This window comes from Pygocentrus nattereri, chromosome 9, assembly GCF_015220715.1.
Source record: "Pygocentrus nattereri isolate fPygNat1 chromosome 9, fPygNat1.pri, whole genome shotgun sequence".
NCBI lineage: Eukaryota > Metazoa > Chordata > Actinopteri > Characiformes > Serrasalmidae > Pygocentrus > Pygocentrus nattereri.
In genome coordinates, this window is record NC_051219.1 from 28,040,939 (window position 1) to 28,060,936 (window position 19,998).

General features: G+C 39.8%; 1 protein-coding gene across 4 annotated transcripts in view; it reads left to right on the forward strand.

Annotated features, from left to right (window-relative positions):
• LOC108427772 (nuclear receptor coactivator 3) overlaps positions 1-19,998 on the forward strand; it is a 132,436-nt gene that overhangs the window by 70,929 nt on the left and 41,509 nt on the right. For all 4 annotated transcript variants that reach the window (XM_017698240.2, XM_017698242.2, XM_017698241.2 and 1 more), the window contains 3 exons: positions 548-598; positions 10,253-10,357; positions 13,487-13,647. In XM_017698240.2, coding sequence (XP_017553729.2) covers positions 10,272-10,357; positions 13,487-13,647 — 247 coding nt within the window. In that variant the 5' untranslated portion in view covers positions 548-598; positions 10,253-10,271. The remainder of the gene's footprint in view (positions 1-547; positions 599-10,252; positions 10,358-13,486; positions 13,648-19,998) is intronic.

The following is a 19,998-nucleotide window of genomic DNA, read 5'->3' on the forward strand; positions in this document are numbered from 1 at the left end:
TGGCTTGTATGTTTTAGGTCACTGATCAGCTCTCAGGATAGTGAAGTGAGAGAATTGCTGATTGCCGATCGCATGTTTGGCCTGAAAATCGGCTGATACTGATACTGCTGATCGATTCTTTCGTCTCTAGTTTTAAATGTCATTCGCTTAGACCTGTGAGTAAAGCAAGTACTGTAATTGTAATCAAGTCAGTGACTAAGGTAAATACAAGAGGTGTTACACTACTTTGTTATTGGACAAATTAATCAAAGTACTGTGATGCATACTTTTGTACTGTATCCCACTCAGCACTGCATGCAGTTGTCCAACCCCCAACATATAAAATCAATGCACTTCCTCCATCACGCTCATGCATGTCCATCCCACTGCTTGTCATTTAAGGGATACTGAAATTGAGGTCACATGTTTGATATTGATGATAGCGGACATGAAGTGGGTTGATTGCATTTGTGTCTTAGTTCGTCTTAGATTCCACAGAAGTTCTTCTCTCAGTTCTGTTCTTCTCTCAGTACTGAGCCAATGTCCTTCTTTTTCTCCTCTTTTTCAGGATGTGAAGCTGAGTGAAGCGAGAGCTCTTTGTTTAAACATTGCTGAAGAGGTGAGTGCTGAGTGTATGTCTAAACTTGAAAAAGTGATTCAGGGTCTTAAAAAGGTTGCCTTAAAATTTTTAACTTAAAAATTAAACAATGTAGATTTTTGTTTTTTCTCCCAAATATAGTCCATCAGCCAAGCTGTTTGTTTCCTTCTTAAAATTTACACTCGAGCAATTTTTTCCAAATAAAAACATTTTAGATGCTTTAGTAATCCTGTTTTTGTAAATTAACAGTGACATATTGTGCTAGAATGTCCGTTTACATATGTATAGATAAATCTATATTGCCTTCTAACGCTAGTGCCAAGGCCAGGCAGAAACGATGCTAAATGCTTGAATTAGACTGAATGTGGCTTCTTATTTGGATAGCTTTTTCTTCTAATTTTCCGTTCCACCTTAAAGGGATCAGCACCCGTACAGGCACCTGAACATAACTGCTGCACCATTTAAGGTAGAACAGGAAATTCAAATGAGAATCCAACTTCATCTTAGTTGAATTTCTTCATTTGTCCATACATGTGCCCCGTACATACATGTGTGCCTCTGACTATGAGACACTGCTGAAATCTGGAAAATAGGCCCTGACCGCTGCGTTGTCTGATGCAGCTGATTTGAGTTGGTACAAGAAGAAACAAAAAATTGCAGTAATCACTCTGGAATCGCTCTTCTATGCTAAGGCTAATTCCAAAAGACTGGCCATGGACTACTTCATATGCAGCAGACTAGACAGAGGGAGGGTCTTCTGCTTTTTCATTTCCATTCAAAATGTTACTGAAACATCCCTGACTCACCCACTCAGCTAAACAGGACAACGTTAGTGTGGTTCACACTGTTTATATGCTGCGTTATCGGCACTTATTTGTGGCATACCAGTATATGGTTCTGATGAAAATCTATTAATACTAACAAGTAATCCAGGACTATAGTCACCGGTAAACTACATGCAAATTGCTTACCTTAGTCATCAAACCATGTTGAGCTATTAAATAATCACAAATAGATGTGCTGGTGTGGGTGCAGGCAGGGTGGTCATGCTGCTGTTGGGTAATACCGAGCTCTCAGTTCTCTTGTCTTATTCTCTCTCTTTTTTTTCCCCCTCTCTGCCTTGAATTGAGTGAAGGCTAAGTTGAGGTGAAGGTTAAGGCAAAGCCAGTGTTGGAAAACAAGAGTATTATTGTATTATTCTGCAGCAGAAAGATGGAGTGATATTAGGAGTGGCATGCAGGAAAGAGTGAGAGAGAGCAGAGGGAGAGAAAGATCAAGGAGCAGTTCAGTAAATTCAGTCATTCATTTAAATGTCTGAAAAGATGCACAAATGTACTTATAATTGTCTCACAGTGAGTTTTCTTTTATTATGTTTCAGTAGTCTTGAATGAATAAGCCCTAAATTGTTGTTTGGCTTTAGAACTTTCTGTAGGAGTGTGAAATAGATCATTTTCCCCCACCCATTGTCATGCTTGTTAAACTGATAAGTCTACGCTGCAGCAAACATCGATGAGGGCTTACCAGATTTTTACCTTTACATAAGTTATTAAAACAAGTAAAGATGGTACAGCTGCAGTGTTGATAGACTTTAGACCACTTCACGTGGTTTATTATTTTACCAAGAAGTGATTTATAGGTATGCAGTTTGTCAAACCTATAGCAAAAAAAACTACCTAACCATACAAAAAACTAACAAAGCATAGCAAGAACAATGTTAGCTTACAAGTTTCCGACTAGAGGTCCGCACAGCTGGATTTGCGAGACCTGTCACAATATCTTGTGGTGCGGGACTAGTTTTCAGTGTTGTGCCTGGCAACAGGCGGGAAACCAGCCCACTGTAGGTGGGAGCAGGATGAACCACCCATGTAAAGAAATCTTACAAGTGAATTAATAGCCTAAATAAAGTAGAACAATCACTGAATCACATATATAACACATATATGATGGGGGCAGTCATGGGCTGGTGGTTAGGGAACCAGCCTCGTGACCGGAAGGTCGCCGGTTCGATCCCCAGAGCCGACAGCACATGACTGAGGTGTCCTTGGGCAAGACACCTAACCCCCAACTGCTCCCCGGGCGCTGCGGATTGGGCTGCCCACTGCTCCGGGCAAGTGTGCTCACTGCCCCCTAGTGTGTGCTCACTATGTGGTGTATGTGGTGTTTCGGAGGTGAAATTTCCCTGTTGTGGGACAAATAAGGGTCTCTTAATACTTAATATAAACAATATAATATGACCACAGTAAAACAGTATTTCTATAACCACAAAGCATGTTAATTGTCTCTAGTTTTAGCAGATATAACAGAAAATGAGTTAATGCAAAAAGATGTTGCAGACATCGATTATTGGGTATCGACTCCTCTCCCCACAAATAGCGATGGGTAGGGGCACAATTAGACAGTTGACACATCATCTCATTTGCCTAGTTTCCATCACTAAACAGACGAAAGCTTCTCTTCTCTACCTACATACATACACTCAGGCTCCATGTGTGAATGTGTTGCTGACCTACAGATTATAGCTTTTCGATCCGTACTAAGTCCGACCAAATCAGAAAAGCAGAATCAAACCTGTTGATAGAGAATGTAAAGTGAATGTCTCTTTTTCTTCTTTTGCTCTACCCGGCAGCTTTGAACAGCGCCATTAGCCTAGTTAATGAAAGTTGGCTTCTAACTCACTCTCTTGTTCTCTCGCTCACTCACTCGCTTTTAGCATTCAGAATATTCTCCACAGGGGGCACTGTTCACATGCCGGTAGGAAGGAAGGAAGCAGACTGGCATCAACCCACACCAACTCCAATTCACTAATGCAGTTACGTTGGCAGTCAATTGAATTTTGAATGTGAATGATGTAAAATGCTCAAAACACGCAGGGTATAGTTTGCCAGTGTATACCTGTCCCGTTTGCCAAACCTAAATAAAGAGCAGAAACACAGTGTTAAATAAAATAAATATTGCAGCACTGGTGGTGGAGCTACCCTTCTTTCTTAGTAGTAACAAATATTGTGAATGTTTTTCTTTTATTATTATTGATGTTTTTGTTACTTGGATGGCATTTGTGTTTAATTTCACCATTTCAGCATATATTGTCATCTCGGATTAGTATTATTGACATCATTGTCGACGATTTGACAATACCAATAAAACCATGGGTGGTTAGTATTGACCAATATTATCGATGGCCTACATGTTGGCTCTAAATCACGCTTCCCTTGTTAGTGTAATACTGTCCTGCAATATTTGTTAGCTACACAACCACCTGCTCTACTACTAGCAGGTCGGTCAGGCTTGTTCAGCAGGGAACACTCCTGCTCTGCCTGCAAAGAAAAAAAATGCTCGTACTGACTAGACTGGAGTGGTGACCCATTTCCCTGAGGCATTCAGTCGGCAAATAATAAGCCATTCTCCTACACGGTCTCCTCCACTGTGCAATTAGAGTCCTCCTCTTTTCTTCATGTTAAGGAAGGCTGGAGAAGATTCTCCCCCGTCTGTATCTCCTCTGACCTTGGTGAATACGGTCACCTCTGAGTGACCTTTGTCACAGGACCATGGTCTTGGTGAGGAGGTTGAGAAGGAGAAGAAGGAGGAACTGTAGACTGAAAGCAGAGAGACTCTTCAGCATAATGTTAGGGGAAAGAGTTCAGGCTGAGTGATATATAATCTTAGGCCAAAATTGTTATTGTGATATTTATTGTGATATATATGTTCGTATAGAGCAGATTTTTAAAAATACACTAAATGCATAATGAAAGGGAAAAGTAGCCCATTTTAGCCCATAGCCTAATTTGAAAACATCTCAACTAGTTTAAATTGGTCAGAAAATGAGTGCCTACTTTATTGAATATATTATAATTGATTGTAATTGATGAAAACATTCCAAAATTAATGCAGTTGAATCGCCACCCTCATGAACATCATACTCAGTATTGTTTGCAATTCTGAGGTCAAGATATAATTCAGTTTTTGCGGTAAAAGGTCTTGATTCTAACTAGAATTAACTCTAGGTCTTAACTCTAATTGCACTACACAGTTTGGTTGAGAAAAATACATATTTTACTTCAAAATGAATATTGTGACGTAATTTGTCCTTGTAAAAAAAACGCTGATCTACTTCATTGTGGCCTCATCACCACATTCCCCTTTTTTCAAGGGACCACATTAATACTTAAATTTCATTCGAGATTCATTTATGTAGGGCTTTTTACCACAGGTGTTTTTACAAAGCAGCTTTAAAGAAAATCCAGTTCCAAACCCCAGATGAGCTAGCCACTGGTCACAGTGGCAAGGAAGACTCCCTAAGAGCAAGAGGAAGAGACCTTGAGAGGAACCATGACTCAAAAAGGGGAACCCATCCTCTGTTGACATAATAACAAGAGCAAAACAATAACTAATAGTTTGAATAAAACAATTGAAAATGTATATACAGTAGTGAAAATAAAAACAGAAAGAAAATTCAAGATGTTAGACTACAAGTATTTAAATCACCAATGATAATCCATGACTACTGTTAGAGGCCTGTCATTTACTGACTAATTACTGTTACTGTTGCTGTCACTGTTACTGACTAGTGACAGTGCATCAGTGTTACTGTTACAGTCACTATTGCTGACTAGTGACAGTGTAACAGTGTTACTGTTACAACCAGTTGCTGACTAAAAGAAGTGTTAGTGCTATTGTTAGTCACTGTTACTGACAAGTGACATGCTAACTGTTACTCACTGTTACTGACTAGTGAGTGTTACTGTTACAATCAGTAACTAAGAAGTGTTACAGTTACTGACATGTGGCTTAATGTTAGTGTAACTGTCACTGTTACTGACTTGTTACAGTGTTAGTTTTACTGTTACAATCAGTTACTTAGTAGTGACAGTGTTACTGTTAAAGTCACTTTTACTGATTAATAAGAGTGTTACAGTTTTCCTGATACAGTCACTGTTACTGCCTAGTGACAGTGTTACAATCGGTTGCTGACTATGAAGTGTTAGTGTTAGTTACAGTGTTAGTTAGTGTTAGTAACAGTGTTGGTGTTACTGTTACAATCACTGTTTCTGACCAATAACAGCATTAATGTACATGTCTAAATGCTGTTTTAATAGTAATAATTGTAATAAAAAAATAATAATGTTTTCAATGGGAATGTTTTTTTTTTTTTAATATCCATTTATGTGTGTACGTCGTGTATGGTCTCTGTGTCACCTATTGCATATTAGCAGTTGTTCAGGTTTACTATATGCATTGAAAATATCTCAAATGTGAGTTATTGATATTGAAAAAATCTTAGATTTTAGCAATTTATCAGCCAGGCCTCGAGTGAACAAAATAGAGCAAGGGAGCGTTCACATCAAGACAACAACTAGAGCGTTTCACTAAATAGCAAGACGAGTCACACTCCTTCAGTTTCGTAGTGTTTTGCTCGCTTGTGTTTGTTCACCCGCAAAGCTGTGCTCCTCAATTAGGGCCAATGTCATTTCCGACGCGCCGTCTGGAGCCTGACGCATCTTTGTCAAGGGGTTTGGGCTCCAAACCTCCACGCACCACACGTCTTTTAATTGGGAGAATCAGGTCTCTGCGGCTTTTTGAAAGCCAAAAGAAACATAACGCGATTCACTCCCAACATGTGACAAAGGGTGTCACTTTGTACACGGCTGAGTGTGAGGTGTGTTGATGAAAAGCTCGGCTAATTGAGAGAAATTGTCTTGATTCTTGCTGTGCACCAGTGCGTTTGGCTGTCGGCGTGCCTGCGTGCTTTGTGAAGGCTGCAGTGTGCTGAAACCTGTCTTCACCACTTCAGGGAACGCTAACCTGACGCTTCAGCAGACAGTTAGAGAAGCAGAATGTACACAAAGCTCATCATTGCCTTCAAAACAAGAAGATCTTCTCAAATCCCATATCGCAGTATAGGCAGATAGCTTACATGCTATTCTAAGTCTAGCAGTCTAACAGGAGACACCATAGCGTTGTGGGCTAGGCGTGATCTGGTAGGAAGAATACACGTCTGGGGACAATGTGTTAAACTATTGGTGTTAGATTGAGGCAAAATCAGCTGCAATCAAGGGCATGTACCTTCTAAAAGTCACCCCTGAAATCATGAAAGTAGTTTTTTAATGTCTGGAGTGCAATTAGTGATATAGGAATCCAGATATTCTGGGGTCCTGACCATTGAAGAACAGGGTAAGAGGGGGCTAACAAAGTATCAGAGAAACAGATGGACTACAGTCTGTAATTGTAGAACTACAAAGTGCACCTATATAGTAAGTGGAGCTGGTAAAATGGACAATGAGCGTAGAAACAAGGAGGTTTATAACAATCATGTTATGCCTGATTGGGGTGTGTGTGTGTGTGTGTATATATATATATATATACATATATATCGCTGTTGTTGGAAGAAAAGCTCGTATCTCCAAAATGGTAACTTGAAGGTTAAAACCTACTTTACTTTAAATGTAAGTCAATGGAACCAGAATTCTTTCCAAGTCATTTTGGGTCATTTCTTTTAGGCCATTCATCATGAGATTTACACACATTGCAAAGGGCAACATATACTTTCATATTATGTCAAAAACTGGAAAATGTCAAAAATGGAGGAATGAAGGTTTTCTTCTGACAACAGCGATATATATATATATATATATATATATATATATATATATACATACACCAAGTTAAATGAATTTTATGAATTTTACCTTAAATATTTCTATGCTCAATGAAAAATACTGTTGCTGTTGTTTTGAATCCCAGTTTATTGCAGGCCTAGTGTGAAGAATATTTATAAAGAGCTTAGATGTCCGTAGTGTGAGCTGTGTCTGCAGATGCTGAAGATGAAGTGCAGACATCTCGTAAACGCTCTGTGACCACAGTTTGTGTTTACAGTGGCTGGTGAGCAGTGTTGGCATGGAATAGGTAGAAGTACTGGATTAGGCTAGTAGGGTAATGTTACTGCTCTGATACACTTGCCAAGCCTGAAAAGTCAACAAAGAAATGCTATGCAAAAGCAGTCTGTCATCAGAATGGCCAAGCTTCATTGATAAGTAGCACGCTTCAGGAATATCTCCTTAGTCCATTTAGCTGACCACATCGCAGCATTTCAACTTTCAGAGTCTTTGGCCAACAATTGACCCCAGTTACTGTCAAAAAATCAACTCTAAGCACAAGTGATAACACAAACAAAACAGGCTAGCTAGCAAACCCTGTTGTTATCTAATGGAATTATTTTTTTTTCATTGATTGTTGTTGCAAGAGGTAATGCTTATTTTCTTCACACATGCAACTCACATCTACATACTTAGTTGGAGTTTGGGGGGACCGTTTTGAGGACACTTTTTAATGGCAGGCCTGTCATTCGTCATGCAGTGTTGATGAGTGTACAGTCAGCCGCCACTTTGAGTGCAGCCTTTTCGTTCCCTCCCATTCAGCCCAAACGTCTCATGGTTGTTCTTAGACATTTTTCTTGCCAGGCTGATGTGACTAACATAATGGAAACTTATGTTTTCTTGACACTGTTGTGTAGACAAATGCTCCAAAGCTACATTGAATGACAAAAAACAGTATCAGCAGCCATCCTGAGGTCTGTGCTTTTCCTTGTTTATAAATAACAGTATAAGATACAGTGTCAGAAACCACATAAGCAAGTCTAATAGACTGTTCATTGTGTGCTGAGAGCATCTTGACCAACCTCAGGCATTCCTGATGAGTTTCTGTGGGTGTTTTAGTGACTCTACGGATTCATGTGATCCAGCAGTGGTCAAAATAATGCAGGCCACATATAACATTGAAATGTTTAATAAATTGCATATCATTGTTGCAAAAGAACACCATCTGGAATGTTTTTATCCGATCTGTGTCATACAGATGAACTAGAACATTCTATGGAATATCTATGGAATTCCTTTAAGACAAAACAGAGAGTAGCCAGTCGTCGAGAGAGAGAGAGAGAGAGAGAGAAGAGAGTGAGTAAGCAGGAGAGAAGGGGGAAAGAAGAGAGAGAGAAAGAGAGAAATACAGAGATAGAAAGCAGGAGTAGATTGTGAAGGATAGAAGGAGGTAAAGAAGGAGAAAGAGGGGGAGGGAGAACGATAGCCAGAGAGAGGCAAAGAGAGAAGCTAGAGAGAGCAAAAGAGAGAGATGCTAAAAGAGAGAGAGACAAGCTAAAAAAGAGGGAAAGAGAAGAAGACAAGAGAATGAGAGAAGGAATGATAGAGGGAGAGGGAAAGAAGGAGAAAAAGACTAGAGAGAAGGAATGATAGAGGGAGAGGGAAAGAGACAGAAGAAGACTAGAGAGAGGGAGTGATAGAGGGAGAGAGAATGACGGAGAGGGAAAGAGAAGATAGAAAGGGGGAAAGAAAGCAAATAGGTCAGAGAGACAGATTGAGGGAAAGAGAGGAAGAGAAAGATGGAGAAGACAGGAGAGAGAGATCAGTGAAGGTAGAGAGGGGGAGAGGAAGAGAAAGAAAAAGATAGAGAAAGGGAAGAAGGAGAAATTAGAAGAAAGTAAGAGAAGGGAGTGAGAGACAGAGAGGGAGAGGAAGAGAAAGATATAGAGAGGGAAATTGGGAGGTGACATGAGAAGGATAGAGGAAGAGAAAGATTAAGTAGAGAGAGATAGAGAGGCAGGGAAAGGGGGAGAGGAAGAGAAGGAATGATAGGGGAGGTAAGAGACAGACAGAGAGAGAGAGTGAGAGAGACAGTAAGAGACAGTGCCTCCATATCTCTGTCTGCTTTCTCTTTTTTCGCTCTCTCTCTCGGTTTCTCCCCCAGCAGGGTTTACCTCTCCGTTGCATCAGCCGCGTTGTGGTCCAGTCGGACTGACCAATCACACCCCTCGCTCCTCCCCACTCGCTCCGCGCTCTCTAATCAGCTGGAAAATGTGGAATGATAGACTCCTGTGTCAGAATGTCTGCTGAACAGCATGCAGTGTGTGTTTGGGGGGGTTTGCACACAAAGAACAGCAAGAATAGCTCCAACTAAGCTGAGCGTGTGTGTATAGATGGTAGAAAGGACAGCAGACTCCTGTCTTCTCTTATGTGTTGTGAGGGAAGTCATGTCATGCATTGTGTCTGTTGATAATAAGTGGATAATTCCACCAAAATTTCCTTAGAATTCTACCACTGAGATGTAAACAAAGCCATTGAGAGTGTTTTGATGTAAAATGGTGCATCGTAGAGGAACCTATCAACCTGCACATACCTCTCTGGATGGATTTTAAAGAACAAGGCTTTTAGGTCAAAACCTTATCTTAAAGGTCTGAGACATCGGGTGACATATTCAAAACTATTTCACATCAAACCACTCTGAATAACTTTGTTTACATCAGAACAAATGAACTGTACAGATATTGGAATTTCTCCTTAAAGGAAGGCTCTAATACTTTTTGACCTTATCTCTGTCTATAGCGTGCTATCCCTTTCTCTGTACTTAGAAAAGAGCCCAAAACTCTGAATAGTGTTCATGTAAAAGTCAGTATTAGAGTCTGACATTCAAGGAATTCTTCTTGGTATTGGTGTCAACAGAAGTGTCAAGTATGTAACAGACATTTCACTATGTAAATAAATAGCATAGGTGCACAGTAAATCATTTGCATGGGTGCTTACTATACACTAGTGTGTATGAATGCAGTTTTTGGTTAACCTTTTGAAAATGCTGTGGCTGATGCTTTATATTCTTCATACTTCCATCCAGGTGCTGATATGTATACAAGATGAGTGGAGTGGGGGAGAACTCCATGGAGCCGTTGTGTTCCGATCGCAAACGCAAACTGTCAACCTGCGACACGCCAGGCCTGGGGTAAGACTGGAACAAAAACACCCTAATTTACTAAGGAGTTTAGATTACTTCAAGTATTTGTTTGTTCATTTATGTACACCTTGTATTACCAGCAGTATGTGGACACAGTACATTGATTGAGTTCAAGTGTTTCAGCCATGCTCACTCCTAACAGGTGTATAAAATCAAGCATATCGCCAAGCAGTCTCCATAGTGACTTTAGAAGTGGTACTGTGATAGGATGCCACCTTTGCCAAAAGTCATGACATTTTGACATTGACATTTTTGCTAGATCTGTCCCAGACAACTGTAAGTGCTATGGAAGCATCTAGGAATAAAAGAAACTCAGCCATGAAGTGATAGACCACATAAATCCACAGAGTGGTGCTGTCGAGCACTGAAGTGTGTAGCAGATAAAAGGTCACCTTCCATAGTTTGATTAGTTAGGTGTGGAGGAACTCCAGTGGCCTGCACAGGGTCCTGGATTTAGCCCTACTCACCTTTGGGATAAAGTTGGAACATCCATTGTGAGCCAAGCCTTTTCACCCAACATCAGTCCCTGACTTCAAAAATACTCTTTTGATGGAAAAGGCACATATAAATTTAAATTTTATATACAAAGTGCTGATTTGTCTCATCTTTGCCACTCACATTTGTTAGTGCATGCCATGTCTCAGTCAAGGGGGATTTCTAAGGACCATTGAGGGATTTTCCACTGTCAGGCAGATAGTGTACAAATGGAGAAAATTCAACACAATTGTTACCCTTCTCAAGACAACCAACATGACAAGTGTAAAGCATAGAATATTCTTGGAAATAACAAAGAACCCCAGGGTTACATATAATGATCTGCAGGCCTCTCTTACACTGAAATGATAGCATTAAGGAATCCACTACTCTTCAGGAGGAACATTGCTGCCTGTTTAAAGTTTCCAAAAGGCCACCTGGATGATCCAGAAGACTACTGAAATTATGTTCTATGCCTGGATAAGGCAAACATAGAGGATATTCATGGCTTTAATAAGACAATTTATATTCATGTTTAGAAAAGCCAAACACTGCATTGCAGTATAGGAACCTCATCGCAGCTTTGAAACATGGTGGTGGTAGTATCACGGTTTGGAGCTGTTTTGCTGTTACTGGACTAGGACAGCTTTCCATCATTGGATGGAGCTATATAATTCTGGATTGTATTAAGAAATTGTACAGGAGAGTGTTGGGGCATGCATTCATAAACTGAACCACAACAGAAGTTGGATGCTGCAAAGGACCTGTGATCCTAAAAACACCACTAAGTCAGCAAAGAATGTTACATTATGTAGTGGTTCAGTCCAAGTCAGTGCCTTAATGCAATAGAAATGTGGAGGCAGAACCTAAGATGTGGCGCTTATGCATGAAAGCTCACCAGCAGAACAGAGTTGAAGCAGTTCTGTAAAGAGGAATGGGCCAGGAGATATCCATGTTATTGTGGACGGCTGATCAACAGTTACAGGAATCGTTTGGTTGTAGTCATTACTGCTCAAAGGCATCACACCAGTTACTGAAGGCAGATGTTCACATACTGTTGCCAACAAAAACATTTAATGTTGGATCATTTTGTTTAGTAAATGCAAAACTATATATATACAGGGCCGGATTAAAAGAATGGGCTGAAAGGGCTGCAGTCCCGGGCCTCGCCACTAGGGGGGCCTCCGGTCGCTGAATGTCAAATGACAAAAATTAATAGAAAAAAAAAAAACGAAACAAGCGAAAATGTCGGGCCAAAGGAAACACGAGAGCGGAGCAAAAAAACGAAAATTACAATCAATAAAAAAGGAAAGAGCGACAGAATTATTACAGAAAACACCCAAATTAACCAACATGTGGAGTAGTCAGCCTGCTGTAGCAGCTACCACCAGCAAAGAGGCAACTGTCAGTGATGGACAGCAGCCAACCACCGCTAGCCAACTAACCAGCCCAACTAGCCAGTCTGCTAGCAATAGTGCTACAATCTCTGAGGAAACAAGTGATGGAGAAGAACCAGTGGGTAATGTAGCAGATGAGCCTGTTGATTCTGAGGCAGGGGCGAAAATAGATATATCAACAGATATTGCATGCTGGGGAGAAGTTAATGAGGAGATGCGAAGCTATTGGGTCGGAAAGGGAATTGAAGCACCCACACAATGTCAACATAAAGATGCCGATTTTTCGGCTTCTGAAAGGAGCTATAAAAATCAGAAGCGATGTCTGAGCAAAACATTGTTCAGTCGCTCGCTCAGAAATGGAGAGAAGGTGGCAAGAGAATGGTTGTCTTACTCCCCATCTACTGGAAATGTGTTTTGTTTTTTTTGCAAACTATTCAGTAACGATTCAGTAATGATATTAAAGCTACCCTTGAATTGAAATGAATTGAATTGAAGTGAATTGAATTGAAATCATAATACCAGTTCACTTTAAACGGTAGTCTGTCATAGATTGGTACTGTGTACGCTGATGTGTCAGTGGGTTTGTGTGAGGTCATGCGTCAGAACATCATATGAAGGGCCTCATCCTGGTAATTAGCCCCGGGCCTCAGGAAGTGTTAATCTGGCCCTGTATATATATATATATATATATATATATATATATATATATGTGTGAGATTTGTGGTTATTTGTATTATTACAAATATTACAGATTATCAGCAAAATTTACCTGTCCATGGTCCACACAAATATGCATTCTTTCATAGCTACTACGGGGAGTTTGGTCAATCTTTACAGAATGCTGCCAAAAATAGTTTATTTTAAAGTGATGTGCCATGGACGTAGATTCTGTCTTTGTAGCTCATAGAAACTTTGCAGTTTGGAATCGCCTGGGCCACCATGCTAGCATTAGCTTGGATGCACAACTGTATAAAACAATATGCGGTCTGTCCTAAGTGTGTGACCTTTCACACACACATATAAAATTAATACCACTCATGTTTTTACAGGCACTTTATTTTGGCAAAACAGTTAGTTACACACTGTAGTTCACTTTAGGTTAATTAGAATTTTTCCCATTGTTCTGCAAAGCTTTTTGTGTCCAGAAAATGGATAGGTCAGTTGCTCTCTCCAAATCACTAAAAAGGCCTAATTTCAGTGGTTGTGCATAGGAGATGGTCATGATGTCCTCTTGGGCCCTCTGCAGGTGTGACAAGCGGCGGCGAGAGCAGGAAAGTAAGTACATTGAGGAGTTAGCTGAGCTCATCTCTGCTAATCTCAGTGACATCGACAGCTTCAATGTCAAACCTGACAAGTGCGCCATCCTGAAGGAGACGGTGCGCCAGATTCGTCAGATTAAAGAGCAAGGTGAGTTACAATTAGTGTGGGAGCATGCTAGCTTTGTTGATGTTTCTACTGAGAAAATTCAGGAAGCAATGGCTGCCACATGAACCTACTTCTCAGAATGCTTCATGTGGTGTTGGTGAGAGGAGACATTCCCCTTTATGCTGACAACAGAAACTCAGTGTCATTCACACCAGCAGGACATGCTAGCATTTATTTTCCCAAGCTCCCCCTACTCATTGATGATTGCTGTAAATATGTGCTTATTTTTGTGATTGCTAGGCTGTTATTATATGTCAAGCTCAAGGCTGGTTTAGCACAGTGAAGTTTACATGCAAATTACGTTAAACTTAAATTTCACTTGAGTTGAGTATTGTAAAGCATTCTGCACACTGGGTAATGTCAGTCCACAATCCACAACAAGGCAAACACTGTACCAAAAAAAAAGAATGCCTCGATGACTACTGCAAACATGTTAAATGAATGGAAAAATAGATTGTTAATCTTAAATGAGAAATGTTATGTTTGGCAAAAACCAAACACTGCATTCCAGCATTTGAATCTCATAGCAGCTTTGAAACATGGTGGTGGTAGTATCACAGTTTGGAGCTGTTTTGCTGTTATTGGTCCAGGACAGCTTCTCATCATTTGATGGAGCTATGAATTCTGCATGTTATCAAGCTATTGTACAGGAAAATGTTAGGGCATCCATCCATAAACTGCTTCATGGAAAGCTTCATGTGATGTTGGTGAGAGCAAATATTCCTCCTTTATGCAGAAAACATAGACAAGTGTCATTCACACCAGCAGAGCATGCAAACCATTTCTTAGAAATGTTACCAGTTTTCTCCCCCCAACCTTTGGTTGCAGTAAAAATTGTGCATATTTTTGTGATTGCTAGGCTGTTGTGAATATTTTGAAACTTTACATTAATCTAAACTTTGAGTTGCAAAATGTGAAGCTTTCTGCAGCTCACTTGAAACTCAGCTGCAGCAGTTGCAAGCATCTCAACCTTAAGAAACCAAGTACATTCTAATGAGCTGATTTTATTTAAAAAAAAAAAAGGTTTGGTTCAGATCTGTTCAGCTGGTCGCTGGGCAGGCTGCTGTTGTTGCCACGGGAGATGGGGGAGGAATCAGATGGATGCCGTTAGGTGGCACACCCACTTATGCAGTCAGGAAAGGTCTCACTTTTCTTCCCATTGATTGAAGAGGGACATATTTTCAAAAGCTCCCCTTTTGCAAAATTGAGTACCACTTTTGAATAAAGGGTTTATGAATGGTTTAAAATTAGTTTGTTTATAGTTGATGGTTATTGATTAGGTCATACACCTTAAAAAACACAAATAACCAGTTATAGCACAATAATAAAAAGAGCAAAAGTGAGCTGGTTTATGTGATGAATATGAGTGAGATGAAGCTGACAGGTTTAATGCAGGCTAATAAAAAAGACACAGTCAGTTACCAGCAATACCTGAGCTTTCACAGCATAGAGAAATGTGCTTTTACTATTAGGCAAACATGTATGTTGTAATGGCTTATTAATGATTTATAAGGTGTGTACCAACTAATTAATAATCATGAATGTGCTCATTTTAAACTATTCATAAACCATTTATAAGGGTGGTCTTATTCTAAAGTGATACCCAAAACTATTGCCTGTTGTTCACTTGTGGAGGCATTACAGAAGTAATTGAGAATAAAGTTGTGCACTTTTGAGAAGATTATAGTTATTTCAAGAAGTCTTCATACAGAGATATTCGCAGATCACTGGTTTGTTCCCTCTCCCACAGAAAAGCAGGAGCAAACACAACCCCCCCCCCCCCCCCCCCCCCCAGGTGTCAAGGTTATGTACCTGTGATAGAGATGTATAGAAAACTACAGAACATTCTAAGATGACCTACAAGGATCAGAACCATAAGGACCGAATGCCTATCCTGATACACAGAATAAGCATATAGGAGTTATAGAATTAACCTCCATCCAACACTGCGTGAGGTGAAAATCCAGTCAGTTGAAGAAGGAATTTTAACATTTTGCTGTTCAAATTTCCATTCAGCAGCAGCCTCTTTCAACACAGAAGCTCTAAGAGTTGTGGATATGAACTCTCAAACCAACACACGTTAGGGAGCAATCTGCCAGTGAATGAGAGGGAAATCGTGAACTGAATATGGGAAAAAGAATCGGCAAGCATCACTTGAGCAGCAAGCATGTCAGGTTATATCATTCTAGGATGTGATCCATCCCTATAACCATAAATTATTAGTGGGGGAATAGTGGTCCTTTCTGGCAGCTGCTCTTTTAATACTCTGCTGATGAATTAGTCCAGTTTCTTTTTTGCAATTGTTGTAGCAAACAGCAAACAAACGGTGCCCAAAATGTCACCGCCTACATTTCAGCTGTGGGGAGTCTAGCAATCGGTTAAAAAGGGACCTGTAACCACAGCCTACCAGCTGATAAAAAAAAGAATGGTTAGAGGAATGGTCTAGCAGTATTTACTGTAAAAGAGATGGTGCTGAGCAGATATGACTTTCAGATAGATAGATAGATAGATAGATAGATAGATAGATAGATAGATAGATATTACACAGAAATAAAAATAGAATGAAAATTGACATAAAAAAAATAGACATTACAAGTTAGAGTAAATTTTAAGACGTGTAAAAGTATATCTCTTACATATTTACATCATATATAAGACATATTTGTTGTATTTATATGAGAGCAGGTGTTGCACTAAGTGGTATGAAGTAATTACAACACTGAGTATAAACATAACTAGGACTAACAGCAGTACTTACAGTCTAAAGAGCGCAGTGAGTGTCATTACAGTGGCAGGTTGTGATACATTAAACGTTGTTAATACATTGTGCATTAACAGGAGAGCTGATTTGATTATGTTCATCTTCAGTGAAATTCTGCAATAGAAAACAGCTTCTTTTAAGTTTTGGCATTTAAAGGAACAATATTGTACCAGAATTGGATGATATGAAGGTTTCACTCTTGGTATTAGAAAAGAAAAAGTGCTGTCATGCTATCTGGAATCATAGTTCAATATTATAAGATCAAGTCTTGTTTGTGGTTTTCAGAGGCCCAGAGTGGAAACCTTGAATAGTTTTAAAGTGGTTTTATTCATCTTAAGGCTCTTTGAGCCTGTTTCAGCATGATGACTTAATTATAATGATTTTAGTCTTTTAAGTTCCCTGTCCTTGGGTCCATTATCATGTCTCCGAGTTTCTGTAGAGACCTAACCAGAATGCAGCCCAGGACTGTGTGAATGATTTTGTTGAGGCAAGAAAAAGGGATATGATTTGGCATTGCTGAGCAGGAGCTTCTATCAACTCTTCTCAGCAGCATTTTTTTGAACACTGCACAGTTTGGTGGGTATTCAGATAGGCCTGCTGGAGTACAGATCATAAATACGTTAGATGTGATTTTGGCATGAAGCCAGGCGTACTGAGTAAATGTGTTAAAGTTGTAAACAGCCTCATTACGGCCTCATTCGACCGCACTAAAACTCAAACTCTGGTTGCAGTTTTGCACTTCATTATATCAGACTCTTTGGGAATGCCACTGCACTGCGAGTAGAACATTTTTTAAGTGGTTGAATCACAAACTACCTCCTGTGTGCTGCTTCAGGGGAGGTGGGCAGGTCCAGCTGAAGAAGATGGATGAAATAAATTATTGGCTGCCATAAGGAAACAGCTTTGATGTACAAGAGGCTTATAAAGGCTATATGAAGATCGTTGTATGAGGGACTGCTTATATACAGTATCTCATACCCCTCACATTTCTGCAAATATTTTATTATGTCTTTTCATAGGACAACAATAAACAAATGAAAATCGGATATAACTTAAAGTAGTCAGTGTACAGCTTGTATAGCAGTATAGATTTACTGTCCTCTGAAAATAACTCAATACACAGCCATTAATGTCTAAATAGTTGGCAACACAAATAAGGACACCTCACAGTGAACATGTCCAAATTGTGCCTAACTGTGTCGTTGTCCCTCCCTGATGTCATGTGACTCAGAGTTACAAAGTCCCAGGTGTGAATTGGCAGCAGGGCTTTTAAATTTGGTGTTTTGGATACAATTCGCTCATACTGGCCACTGGATATTCATCATGGCACATCATGGCAAAGACCTCTTTGAGGATGTGAGAAATAGAATTGGTGCTCTCCACAAAGATGGCCTAGGCTATAAGAAGATTGCTAACACCCTGAAACTGAGCTATAGCACGGTGGCCAAGGTCATACAGCATTTTTTCAGGACGTGTTCCCGTTTCGCAACAGGCCTCGCCAGGGTCGACCAAAGAGGTTGAGTCCAAGTGTTCAGCGTCATATCCAGAGGTTGGCTTAAAAAAATAGACACATGAGTGCTGCCAGCATTGCTGCAGAGGTTGAAGAAGTGGGAGGTCAGCCTGTCAGTGATCCAACCATACACTGCACAATGCATCAACTTCGTCTGCATGGCCATCGTCCCTGAAGGAAGCTTCTTCTGAAGCTGATGCACAAAAAGCATGGAAACAGTTTGCTGAACTGACAACAAACAGTCCAAGAATATGCAATACTAGAACCATTTCCTGTGGTCTGACGAGACCCAGAAAAACATGGGCTTAGATGGTGTCCAGCATGTGTGGCAGCGCCCTGATGAGGAGCACCAAGACAACTGTCTCTTGTCTACAGTCAAGTTTGGTGGTGGTAGCATCATGGTCTGGAGCTGCATGAGTGCTGCCAACACTGGGGAGCTGTGGTTGAGGGAAACATGAATTCCAACATGTACTGTGACGTTCTGAAGCAGAACATGATCCCCTCCCTTCGGAAACTGCACCAATTTGATAATGACCTCAAACACACCCCCAAGATGACAACTGCCTTGCTGAATGTAAAGGTGTCTTATATCCGCTAGCTCTGTGATGTCATCATAGAGGAATGGAAGAGGATTCAGTAGCAACCTGTGGAGCTCTGGTGAATTCCTTGCCCAAGAGGGTTAAGGCAGTGCTAGATAATAATGGTGGTCACACAAAATATTGACACTTTGAGCACAATTTGTACTCACTTGTGTTGCCAAGTATTTAGACATTAATGGCTGTGTGTTGAGTTATTTTCAGAGGACAGTAAATCTATACTGCTATACAAGCTGTACACTGCCTGCTTTAAGTTATATCCAGGTTTCATTTCTATAGTGTTATCCCATGAAAAGATATAATAAAATATTTGCGAAATGTGAGGTTTGTACTCACTTTTGTGCGATACTGTATGTATACAGTCATATGCAAAAGTTTGAACACAGTCAGATTACAAGTTTTGGTTTTCTAAGTGGAAGTTAATGCATCCCCTTCTGCACATTTTAGTGCACGGTGTCTATTTATTTGCTGGGTGGAACATAATGGAGAAAAACATAAAATACAAAAAGGTGCTGTTATTTTGTTTTTAGTTCCCCCTCAAAATGCTAATTTCAGCAAATAAAAAAGAATAAAATGTGCATGTGCCATGTGTTCTCTGTGAATATAAAGTTATTTTCATTTAGATTCCTTGTAAATTCACGAAGTATTTACACTTTTTGCATACAATTATATGTCAATATTTATTTATTGCAAGGGGTTATTATTAATTGGTATTGGGCCAATTTCCATTACATATAATTGAAGGAAACATGAGTGGAGTGATGTACAGAGAGATATTAGAGGAGAATTTAATCTTATCAGCCATAAAATGTCCCATCCTGAAATGACCCACATGTGCACATCCTACTCAGTAATGTCACATGAACAAATCACATGTGTCATGAATTCCGATCTGAGCCTTCACATTAAGGTCGCATGGCCACAAATCAGATACGTACCCGATATAGGATTACATATGAAAGTGGCTCAGGTCAGATTTGAAAAGATCAGATTTGCGTGTCCACACAGATCTAAAAATATTAGATCTGAGTCAGATTAGGGCAGAAAATTGGATTTGTGCCGCTTCAACGTAGTAATGTGAACATAGCCTTTGTGTGTAAATTTCAAGTGCATAAATTCACTGGAAGGATATTAAGTAACAAAATAGAAATGTCACTTATGAACACTTAACTGAACACTTATTTCCCCCTACTGTATTTTACAGTGCAATATGAAAACTTGTACTATCTGCAGCTTCTGTGTTTTGACTGTATTGGGGCCACATTTGTTCAAAAAACTGACAGAAAAGATGTGAATAAGCAGGTGATATGCTATTTTCTGCCACTTGTTATGAGTGGCACACCACCAGAGACATGTACAAAATACACTGTCTATGCGTTGCAGAGCATATACTACTGTGTACACATCAAAGATCAAGTGATTTTCACTGCAACATATTAAAGTAACTGGTCAGTTTAATATAATTA